Source organism: Pipistrellus kuhlii, unplaced genomic scaffold (genome assembly GCF_014108245.1).
Source record: "Pipistrellus kuhlii isolate mPipKuh1 unplaced genomic scaffold, mPipKuh1.p scaffold_m20_p_2, whole genome shotgun sequence".
NCBI classification, from domain to species: domain Eukaryota; kingdom Metazoa; phylum Chordata; class Mammalia; order Chiroptera; family Vespertilionidae; genus Pipistrellus; species Pipistrellus kuhlii.
The window spans coordinates 44349785-44362581 of NW_023425515.1; the positions used below are offsets into that span (position 1 = coordinate 44349785).

Here is a 12797-nt window from a genome sequence, read left to right on the forward strand (position 1 = left end):
CTAATAAATTTTTTTATTAATAAGTTATCGATCACAATCTTCCTTGATTTCCTGAGTTTAAAAAAAAACAAAAAACCTCCAGTCCTTCCTCCTCTGGTTTTTTTTTTTTTTTTTTTTTTTTTTTTTTTTTTTACTCTCACACTACTATCATACACTTCTGACCCTATAAGAAGCAATTTTGTGATGCCTGCTGGTTGTCCTACAATCTACCTCAATTCCAACCCTATCTACCTAGAGATAGCATCAGATCCCACAGGTTGAGGGCTCAGTCTCACAGGACTGCTCCCACCTCACTACAGATGCCAATTGGAAATCTATGTTGTCACATGTGCTTCTGACCAATAAACCTGGGGCTCCCACTCCCCTCCTCCTCTAATTTGCTAATTTGCTAAGTGGCTCACAGAACTCAGGTAAACACATTTACCAGCGTATTAAATGATATGTTAAAGGATAGAGAAGAACAGTCAGATGAAGAGCTACATAGGGCAAAGGCTGGGATGGCCCCTGGTGCAGAGTTGGGGTGCATCACCCTGCTACATGTGGATGTGTTCATCTACTTCGATCTATAAACCCCATATCAAGCACTGTTCTTAAGTCATTTCTTTAGAACAATTATGACATCTATCCATTGTGTAGATTTATCAGTTGCATTCTAAATGGTTTTGTAAAAAGAATCTCTTGACAAATCTCCAAATTGCTGTGTCACATTATTTTTAAATCATCCTTTGCAAAGACAGTTACTTACAGAATTACAAATGTTTCTCTGCCTTTAGGCCACAAAATATTAATTCACAAATTATAATTAACTAGAGGCCCAGTGCACAAAATGTGTGCATGGGTAGAGTCCCTAGGGGCTGCTGGCTGCCAGCCAGGGCCTTCCTTCATTCTGCACAGCCCCCTGGTGGTCAGTGCATGTCATAGCTAATGATCGAACTCTCAGTTGGTCGAACTCTTCTAGGACACTTTATATATTAGGCTTTTATATATGTAGATGAACAATTTCTGCACACACAATCAATGGTATGGGAAACAGACAGCCAGCTCTTTAATCACCAAAAATGGAAATCATTGGATACAGGTTCCATAGATAAAGTTCAATTCAGATGATTGTACACAGAGATGATTTTAAAATCTCTTTTACTCTGTTCACATATTAATAGAGAGTCTTGTGCTTGGACTTTCTTATAATCCCAAATAAGAATGAATATTCCTACAAAAGTTTGGACATGGCTAGAGAGGGTTTCAGAAGGAAGTTATACTCACTGTTAACAGTTCAGTTGGCTTCCAGGACCTGGATGTCCTGGCTGCTGAGAAGAGAGATTCTTTCCCTTGTCACCAATGAACTTCTGCATAGTGATGGTGTTTTAAATGCTATGTCCTTGTCTGTTTACATTGGGTGGGACTATTGGACTATAAACTATTTTAGGGCAGGGATTTGTCTTATTGATCAGCACACAACACAGGGACTGATACATAGTAGGCATTTTTTAATCTTTATAGAGTTAATGGATAAACAAAAGAATAAATAAAAGAAAAGGGGTGTGGTAGGAGAAAAGGAAGAAGAGAGAAAAATATTAGATCTACCAACGGATTTTAAGCATGTCTAGCAGAATATAAATCTGAACTAATAACTTAGGGAAATTCCAAGGTGTCTAACTTGTATCATGCATACTTCCCACACATATGTTTCAAATAAACCAGTAGTTCTAATAACTTGAGGGAGAAGGAAGGAGATTGTGACAGGGTGTCTACTACTCCTCCCTCCACCCTCACACACACAATTATCCCTAAGAGAATGAGGAGGCAATAATTATAAGCACAGGTTCTGAGGTCAAAATGTCTGTGTTTAAGTGTTTTATTTTCTTCATAAAATTTTCAACTGTTGGAAAGTTATGTCATTTACCTATTTTCATGTCTCCCACTATAACGTCAGCTCTAGGAGGGCAGAAATCTTGTCTGCCTTATTCCCTGCTGTATTCTCATCATCTGGTAGAGTGTCTGCTCCATAGTAAGGGCTACTAAAACCTTTGTGAACTGAATGAATGAATGAATAATGAATGAATGAATGAATACACAAATGAATTTAAATATCAGCACCACCACCTCCTAGCTTTGTGATCTTAAGCAAATTACTCAGCCTCTCTAGGCCTTAGGTTCTCCCACCTTTACAGAGTTGTGGGTTGAATGAAACAACACATGTAAAATGCTGGCACAGCGTCTAATACATATAAGAACTAAGAAACATTAGCTGTTTTGCCAAGAGGAATTTTTGAAATGTTGATAGGATTTCCCCTATAGTATTCCCTTTTGCCTCTTGACTGCTTGTGAGAAGCTAAATCTTAAAAGGAACCATTGTCTCAAGAGACAAGAAAAAAAGAACAGAGGAGTAGATAACTAATTTTTGGGTTTCAAAAGTCATTCGTAAGTTTGATCATGAATTTTAGAGAGTAAGAACAAAGCTTTTCCCTTTATCCTACTACTCTTCTAGCTAAATAAAAATCCCTAGAAAGGCAATTGAAAGAAAATGCAAAGAAAACTTAGATTGTGAAAACTGAGATCCAAAGGCACCTGGATCTACTTCCTTATCCAGGTAGATAAGCCTGGAACATTTCCCAAGTCCAGAGTGAAGTGGGGCATCAGAAAGGATGGGATTCCCTAGACTAGATCACCCTCCTCGATGCCTTGTACATCAGCAGCCAGATTGGGATTTGAAGGACCTCAAATTCCTGGGGATAACTATTTGATTTATATCAGGTACTTCACAATGCACACTTCCAAGGGTGGCAGCATTTGGAACCAAAATAATAATTAAGTGTAGCTATAAAATAAAATGAAGCTTCTTGCTTAGTTGAGTTTAATGTAATAGGATGAGGCTAAGGAGATGAGGAGGAGGAAGATCTTACTACAGGAATGTGCTATGGATGGGAATACCTGGCTGAGGGGAAATGAGATAAAGCAAACACACAAAAAATGACAGCTGCAGCTTTGCTCACTTTAGAATCCTCCTCCTCACTCCTATGGCCCCTTCTGACTGAGAACAAATGCCAATTCCATTTCTAATTCTCTCACTTGCTAGCTGAGCAGCCTTAGTATCTTTTCATTTCAATTTCTATATCTGTACATTGGGTATTATAATAGTTCCTGGTCAGTTTGTTTTATGCCACAATGAAGTGATATGTAAAAGTTATTTGTAAAATGTGTGAATATTCTAGGAGTACTTGCTGATCTTACATAAAATAAAGACATCTATAGATGTTAAAGCTTATTTTGCAAGTGGGGGAAACTATTGATACCTGAGTCACATGTGGACCAATGATCTAGGAATACATTTTCACTTTCAGAAGTTAACCCTAATCTGTTTTTTTCTTTCAATCAGCATCATTTCCACAAATATGTACATGAGTGGAAAGATTTATGTGGGCTGTGTGATCAAGTATTTAGAGAGCATGATGATACTTAGCTCTTTTTGAAGCAATGAATAAGAAAGCAATATTTCTGTTTTATGTGTGGTCTGTCTCTAAAATTTACTTGTATCAGTACTTAAATTATATAGATATTAATGCTGGTGACTTTATTTTATTTATTTATTTATTATTATTATTATTTATTTATTTTTTTTATTTATTTTTTTTTTTTCAGAAACAGACCCTAGGAAAAGTCACTTACTATTTAAGGTGACTTTAGGTCAATTTTGCACATTTATTGAAGGTCAGTCTTGTTTACCATTTCTACTTCTCTGAAATTCTCTGAGTTTTCCCCAGAATCCAGGCGAGAACTCCACACTGAGTCAGACTCAGGTGAGTAAATACTGCTTTCCACCCTATTGGGTTTTTTCACAACCAGGTTCCCTGTCTCCAATGAGAGAAGCCGTTCCTCGTGGGCAGGCTGCGGGGAAATGTAGCAGTCGCTGCCTTTGAGCGAGGAGGACAGTTCTTGGCTTAAGGTTTGCACAGTGGGTACTATGGCAACCTGCTGGATGAAGGATATGATTAGCATGCAAACCTCATCACTGTCATTATAAGAAAGTTAGATTTCAGCACATTAAATGGATATTTTGCAATTACACTGAATATATTTGTGTTTACCACATTTTCTTCTCTCAATTTTAAATTAAGCAGACTCATTTTTAATTTGAAATCAGCTTGTGTTGAACAATTTAGGAATAGATAACGACTCCCTTTACATTTAGGTGATGTTAAAAAGTGTGTGTGTGTGTGTGTGTGTGTGTGTATGTGTGTATGTGTTTTCCTATCTTTAGCAATTTGGAAACAGAAAAATGCAACAATTTGTAAGCACAAAAGGCAAAAAGTGTCTATTTTTGTGCTGCTGTAGAATCTCTTCTCTCATTAGGATATTGTGTGCGTGTGTGTGTGTGTGTATGTGTGTGTGTGTGTTTGCATAAAGAATATTTTGCAAATAGTGACTTACTAATTACACAAGTTCAAGTGGACTTTACAAAATACAAATGAGAACAAGGCCAGTTTAAATAATAACTAGAAAACTGGTTTTTCTGTTCAGTGAAATAATCTAGAAATATAATTTTAAAGAACAGAACTATTGCCCAGCTGGTGTTACTCAGTGGATTGAGCATCATCCCAGGTACTAATAGTTTGCTGGTTCTATTCCCAGTCAGGACACATGCCTGGTTGTGTGCTTGGTTCCCCAGTTGACGACATACAGAAGGCAGCCAATGGATAATGTTTCTCTCTTATTGATGTTTTTATCTCTCTCTTCCTCTCTCTTCTGCTCTCTCTCTAAAAAAAAAAAAATAAAATAAATAGAAAAAACATCTTTAAAAAACAGAACTGTTTCACTGCCTTTCCCCAAAGGTACAACTCAGTCTCCTTCCCAGTAACTCAGAGTTCCATCCACAGGGAGTAGGGCTGGATAAAGTATTTATGCTCTGCCAGTTGTGAGAGTTGGTAGTTTTAGGTTGTGTTTTGTTTGGATAAATATAAAAACCATTCTCATGTTTATGAAGAGATTGTGCATCATTGTAGTGGCCCCACCCTCCTCAGAACCCAACTCATCCTATTCACGTCACCTGTCAGGCAGTTAATTAATCACGTGTTGTGCTAGATTTTTAAATATAGTTTTGTATTCCTCATGGCCTGATTCTGTTATTGTTAAATGGTTTTCTTTTATTGTTAAATTTGCATATACCATGTCTCTCTCACCCTTCTCTCACTGTTTAGCATGGGCCTGGTATAAGGCAGTGTGTATGCATAGGTCTGCTTTGCTAACACTTGGCCTAGTTGTTGGACAGAAAAATGAAGCTCCATGATAGCTGCCTACCTGTGAGCATGCCTTCGTTCACCACACAGCTTCCATCAATCAGAACAGCATCACATGGCAGTGAGCATTTTCCTGGGAGAATGAGGACATCTCCAGGAACCAAGAGGTGGGATTCCAGCTCCTGCACACCTACACAACAGCAGAGTTTCCATAACTAGCTGACCATCTGTCTCCTGTTTTATTTAAAAATGAAAGAGACTGCAAACTCATGTCAGCCTGTTGGCAAGAACTGCCCTGGGTGCTCACCTACTCCAACCCTTTTCCACTCAATCACAAATTCCCAGGAACCAAGACTAAGGGGATTGATTCCTGGGCCACAGCAAAGGACCAGCTCAGCAACAAGACCTCATCTTGATCCTAGTATCTGGGACAGTGCTCTGTCCATAGGAGTCACTCGAGGGCATTTGTCAATAGAAAAGACTGCCCCCTTTGCTCTTGCTTTCTCTTTTGGCTGAGTTCCTGACCCCCTGCGGACACAGATACTCTGTTCTTTGAATGAGAACTAGTGTAAACCTTGCAGACAGCTTCTCCTTCCTCACAGAGAGCCAGGGCCACCGCCCACCTCCCACCTCCCCCCTCCCTCAGGCTAAGTCCAGAGCCAATGCCAGAGCCCAGCAGGCATCTACAAGCCTCATTCAGGCTGTGTTAACATGTATGATGCAGGGTCTGTTTGGAATGGTTAGTTAGGAAAATTTAAAAAGCCATAGGAAGACTTATCTAGTAATGTTTAAATAAATGAAATATGGAGGGAAAAGGAATTTGAAAGCAATCCATACATGGGGTAAGAATGGTCTAATCAGGGTTGGGATAAGGATGAATCATGCAATGGTACAAAATTTAACAAGGTTCTTACTCTTAGGGTACCTACAGGTACTGGTCAGCATTTGTATGACCTTGTCTTCTTAAATTTTGCACCTCAGATGCCTTGTTTGTCTCACCTTAGCCCCAGTCCTGGGTTCAATCAGAAAAGCCTTTTTCTCATGGACTAATAATAATAAGTGAAACCGATTCCATCCTGAAATGTTAGCATGCTAACTACAGTAGAATACATTTCACTTACCTTTGCCTTTTACGGTGATTGTAACCTGGACTTTGTTGTGATCCTCCACGAGGTTGTGCAGCTTAACTGATTGCTATCAATTGAGAGTCAAAGTTTCAAGGTTAGTCCTTAAGGAAAACAGCATCTTCTCAATACAGTAAATGTCAAGGCTGCTGCCACAGCCAAACTGACTCTGAGCGAAGACTCAGAGTTCAACTTTTGATGCTACTGCTTCCTTGCCCCAACGCCTACTCTACCCAACCCCCTATCTGTAGAAGCAGATATGCTCATTAGTTTAATGTTATTTCAATCCCAGGAAAAATAATGCATAGCCACTGCCCTCAAGGACCTAAGGCAAAGCACAAAGGATTCACTTCTGGAAGATGTCTGATTAGATTGGGGAAGAATGAGATCATAAACGGGTCACTTCCCCCTCTGTGCCTCTGTTTCCCTATCTGGAAAAAAACAATGCTGAAGGTGGCTTGTAAGTGGCTTTCCTTTGGAGGAGTCTGTGAATGCCTGGGTTGAGTTTTAATTGACCGTAGAATGGTCATCCTCTCCTTTATGACGGGTAGGTTTTCACAATGGGGAAATCTGCAGAGTGGAGCCACACTGCTCTGTTGGAATCCTGATGCTGTCACTTATACGTTATTTAGCTTATTTAACTCCTTTTCCTTCATCTGAGAGTGGAAATGACCGTATCTATTCTATAGGATTGTTTTGGTTCATTCCTACCTTAATTGTATTGACTACTGTGGTAAGAGCTCATATTAATGATTAATAGAAAGTTGTTTGTCTGAGTACATCAGCTGGAAGAATTTGCTTGAGGTAGAATAACTGAGATGTGACCCTGTGCAAAGCAGTCCCGAGAAGTAGAGGCAGTATCTCTTAGAATAACTCAGGAGTCAGGGAGGCAGAGGTGAGACTGCTTTGCTGTCCACACAGTTTCCCACACCCACTGTAGGGGGTGCTGTCAGTTGAAGGAGTGGGATGCTTCCCAGCTGGGGCAACCCTGGAAGGTACTGCCCATCTCTGAATAGGTGTCAGTTACTTAGATATTAATAAGTAGAAGAGATCTGAATAGTGTCAACAGTACTTAAACACAGCTTAAGCCAACTCAAATGGAAACCTTTTCCTTTCAGATGTTAGAGTAAATTATTAGTATCTGTTCTATGGATGATTTTTGACATTATAAATGTCACCAGGCTAAGATAAGCCTTACACATAACTTTCCTCTTGAGAGAACATAATGAATTCTGCATTAATATTTATATGGAACAATTTATTATTTACTTCAGTTTTGTGTGAAAAGCTAAACTTCAATCATTTGGACCAATTGAGTGGAAGAAATGATATTACTGTTAGGCACAAATTCATTTCCCTAACTTGACTTCCCGAGGCTTGCCCGTTGGGACATCCACTTTAATGGTGGATAACGATGAGAAAGTCATCATCGGTTCTGTGGCAAGGACACTGGATTCCATCAGGATTCCCCATTTGTGTGACAGACTTCTCCACTACCCAGCTATGTACCCGAATATCAGAAATGTCATCTTATAAGTTAGTTGTCTCCTCTGTAAACAAATGACATTGAATTGGACCACTTTCAAGTTCCTTTCAAGCTCTAAAAATGGCATTATACTGATTAATTTTATATACCAGAGATTTATTGAAAACCTCCAAGGCTTCATAAAAGCAATACCCAGAGTATCTAAATGACTCAAATTATTATTTTTTAAACAGTTTAAAATGTTATGCAACTGCTTTGTGCCTGTCACTTGGAATATGGTACTTGATTTAAAAAAAATAATAAAGTAATTCTATAATGAAAATTTTGTCTCCAATGTTCATATAATAAAAAAGGAGGGTTTGAAAATGTTAAAGTAACTTGTCCACAATCATTTACTTACTACGATTAAGATTGACAGTCAAACCCAGGTTCATATGACTCAAAAGCCTTTTATGTTGATGAATATGTTTTCCTAAAGTGCTTGAAAACAGCTCTTTTTCCTTTAAGAAGATAAATAATCCTTCATGATAAATTTTGTTATTTTCTTGCATAGCAAACCCTTTTAGTCAATGCCACGATAACTTCAACCTAGCTTGAGAGGATGCTAATTAACATATTTGGAAGTGGTGAAGAATGCGTTAAGTATTCTTGACTGTAATTCTCAAAACTCATTATGGCATAAAGTTGGATTTGTATATCAGACTTAACATTTTTCGTAACCTGCTTTGCTCAATCTATTCTCTGTTTACCTCAGTTTTCTTCTAGCAAACTTTCCAATTCTTCACATAAATCCCTGCTCAAATGTCACCTCCACTCCATAAGTCCCTAACATCCCCAAGAAGAATTAATTGTTCTGCTCTCTGTGTTCCCACCTGTGTTAGTGTGCTAATCACATTCCATTATAGCCATCTGTCTTCTTGTCAGGCCTCCCCTGTGCATCTGGCGGTTCACAGAGGGAACCACACATCCACCTGTGTATCCCCTGAAGTCTCTCACATAGTAGGCCCTCAGCAAATATTTATTTAATAGAACTGAATTATTCTACTTCCCCAGCAACCCTGAGATAGGAGAATGTAAGCATCCTCTTTGAGCTAATGTGCTCAGAAACTCTACAAACACAGGTTTCTATGACAACCAACCAGCTAGGAAAAAGCAAGTGCTGTGATGCTTGCCATGATTTTGAAGCTCACTGCCTGATTTTCATTAGGCCCCCTCTGGTTCTCTAGTTCCTGTTCAGTGGGACCAGATCCGTTTCCAAGACTATTTGCATCCTGTTATTATTTGGCATCTGTTGCTATGCATCGTCCTTGTGTTTGCTGTGGCTGGATTTCCTCCAGAGATAAGTAATGAGGGCATTAAATCAGATATCTCTTAAGCCCAGCTCAGTCATGAATGAAGCAATATGGGCCAGGCACTCTCAGCATTATTTCTAGCAGCCACCCATGAAGCCAGTGGTGGAGTATGTAATACAGTTCAATGGAAATATAGTTGAGAGTTGAGGTTTGCACTCAAACTTGTACCAAATGTTAGAAAGGGACTGCACAGGGTGTTTCTTGCTTTAACAAAATAAGGTCTCTGTGTGGCATGATTTAGGGCTACAGTCGATGCAGGAAGATTCCTGTCAATACCCCCTTCTTTCAACTTTTAAAGGCATATATTTGTTCAGCATGATAGGGGATGGGAGTAGATGTGCCTTCTTTCATTTCTACCAACATCCTTCCCTGAATCTGCTTTTTGTTAAAAAAAATTATATATATATATATATATATATATATATATATATATATATATATATATCAGTCATTTACTATCCCAATGAAAAACTCATAGGTATCTTTGAGATTTTGTTCAATGGGATGGTGTGTTGTTTTTAACTTGGAGTCTGAAATCTGGACTAAGGTCTATGGCATGAGCAAATCAGTTCACCTCTCTGAATCCCCTGTCCCTCCTCTCAGGTGGGGGTAGAACAATGGTATGTGTATCACTTTGTTTGCCATGCCTCATATAAACACATTCATATAGATGCAGGAGACCATTACAAACTATAAAGTGCTAAACAGATATTGACTATTAAGGATTTATGATTTAAGCTGCAAAGATAGTTTCAGGAAACTGGCCCATTTTGTATAGTATTACAAGATGCCTTACAGGTTGAGTCATAAGCTTCTAGTGACAGATACCAATTGCTAATAGGATTAATATCTTTTTAAAGAAATCTTGCATTACTGCCATCATATCTAAACTTCTCATATTAGTCACTGTTCTGACTAAAGAATTCTGTTAAAATGTCGAACCTGAATGTTTAAATTCCCTTAAGGATTTTAAAATAAATATTTCAAAAATTATAAATAAACAATGGACAGAGACAGCAGGGGGTTAAGGGCATGTATAGGATTGGGGTGGGGGGGTTAACGGAGGGATATGGACACATATGTAATACCAAATGAAGAAATGGACATTGCAAAAGGATTTTAAAAGAGAGACTGAAATTTGTCACAAACACATAGATGGGAGATGTATAGGACAAAAACAGTAACTAAATCAAGAGAAATATGTGAAAACATTCTAGGGGACATAGCAGATCCTTTACTTGGGATTCATTGGTTGTAAGTAATTTTTAAATCTGGTTTAGGCAGAAGGTGAGAATTTGTGAGGATGCCGGGATGTCTGATGAACCTAAGGTAGGAAGTGCAGCCAAGTCTTCCAAGGGCTCTGAATAAGAACAGGAAAGCTATGAAGAGCAGGTTACTCTTTCTGTCTCTGCTAGACTGTTCATTGCTCACTTCTATGTCTCACTGCATATTTGGTTCATCCTTTCACTCTCTTTCTCTGCTGAAGTTTTTTCTCTAATTGTCCATACCCAGGGATCAAGTGTGGCCACCCTGGTCTTGGCTATACATCGTTTCTTAGATGATGTTTCTAATGCAGATGAGCAGCAGCTTTAAGCCCTTATTTTAAGATCTCAGACAAAAAAAACAGGTTAGCATCATTCCTGTTAATGGATTGGATTCCAGGGGGTCAAGTGCTCCTGATACCAACTAACTGTGGCAGTGGAGAGAGAGAGCCACATGGAACAAGCTAGTTGCAGGCTGCCACGGCTCAGGTGTACCCAGCCTTTCAGAGGAGAGGAGTGAAAGTAGAGCATTTTCCCCAAAACAAGTGCACTTCCTCCCATCTCTGTCAGAGACTAGGAGGCCGGAGGGAGTAACCAAGTTCTCGGGCTCAGGCCGTAGAAAAGTCTTCTGTACTTTAGGTCCTTGGGTTCCATGAGCTTCTGATGCATATTTATACTATAGATCCCTTTTGTGATTAAGGTAATTTAAGTGGATTTCTATTATGTGCACACAACCTGACTGAGTAGTTTATCTAGATAGTTAGTCCAACTTCTAACAAGTTCCTATAGGAGTGGACTCAAGTCTGCAACACGTGCTCCCAGGTCTACAGGGACTAGAAAGTTTCTTATTGTTTTAAAGTTTTCAAGGGCTTTCTTTTTGCATTTCTTATTGGTGGCTGTGGCAAAATGAGTCCTAAAGAAAGGGAATCTTTAATAACATAGAGTTGCACCTCCACCATTTACAGCTGAGAAAAGTGAGCCCAGGAAGGAGAAGGGAGTTCCTAGAGTCACAAGATGAATGAGTCACTGTTCAATGGAAGCCCTGTGTATGCTGCTTCCTTGTTAATATAGGGCTCCTCCCTTCAATCTCTGTGCCCCCTCCCATCTTCCCATCTTCCCATCACTTACTTCTCCATTCCAGAAATAATAATAAAAATAGCAACAGCAACATCAGTGATAACAAGAACTAACAACATGTGTTCAGTGCCCACAATGTATGGGAACATAAGTTCTTCATACACATTATTTCTCACACACACACACTCATAGATGAGGAAGCTGATTATTAAAGTTTCAAGTAACAAATAGTGTCCAGTAACACAAATAGTAAGGGCTTTGTGTTGTTTTTTGTTGTTAATCCTCACAGAGGACTTTTTTTTAATCTTTGATTTTTAGAGAGAAAGGAAGAGGGGAAGAGATAGGAGAAAGGATTCATCATTGAGTCTGATGAATCCTAAGCCGGGCCCAGGGATCCAACCTGCAACTCAGGTACACGCCTTTACTAGAAATCAAACCTGTGGCCCTTCCATGTGTTGGACCATGCTCTAACCACTGAGAAACACCGATCTCCCTGTTAAAAGTCCTCAGTGTGTTCTGTATTTTTTCTCAGGACCCTGAGATGGTTTGTGAGTATCTGATCTGTTTGTGGTATGCAGATGTCTTCCCAGCAGAATGAAGCATGTTGAGAGGAGAACTGTACTCACTAATGTTTGACTTACGCCAGAAAGCACATGAATGACTTGCAGGTTTCAAATTAGATATTCTATTAAAACAACGATTTCTCAAAAACCAGTAACTAGACGTTTGACTTGGGGGCTTCACATTTCATACCTTTACCAAACGATAAAGCTAAAAGTTTGGAACACTATAATTCCCTACAGTGGCTGAGCAGAATGTATCTGGTCTTTTGTTGTCCTGGTGTATATTTTCATGCTTTTGCTCAAATGCTCACAGTTTTTACCAGGACAATTTCTCTGCCCCTGACTTGACAGCCAGACAGAAAGGATTTGTAACTATCAAAGGGAGGTTACTGGTCACTGTTAATATTTTTGTGATTTAAATTAGTTCATGAAGAAAAACACTCAGTTACTCATTCGAAAAAGGAAATTAACAAAAACAAACAAATAATCAAAGCAAAGACCTTCTACTCCTCACTTTCTAGCTCAAAGTAACTCCATTCATTAACCATCATTTTATGTTCTATCTTCTAATTCTTTAAATACATATGGCTTTTCTCTTACTTCTCATCAAACACTTAATAACTCAAAATGTGTAGCACCGAACACTAGGTAAAAAGCCAATATTAAACCTACTAAATTTTAAGTGACTTAAACAGAGTG

General features: G+C 38.8%; 1 protein-coding gene across 1 annotated transcript in view; it reads right to left on the minus strand.

The window, feature by feature from the left end:
- Window positions 1-12797, minus strand: part of ATP13A5 (ATPase 13A5) — a 98396-nt gene that overhangs the window by 58296 nt on the left and 27303 nt on the right. The window contains exons 8-9 of the mRNA XM_036445076.2: window positions 6356-6428; window positions 5296-5424 (exon numbers count right to left, since the gene is read on the minus strand). Coding sequence (XP_036300969.1) covers window positions 5296-5424; window positions 6356-6428 — 202 coding nt within the window. The remainder of the gene's footprint in view (window positions 1-5295; window positions 5425-6355; window positions 6429-12797) is intronic.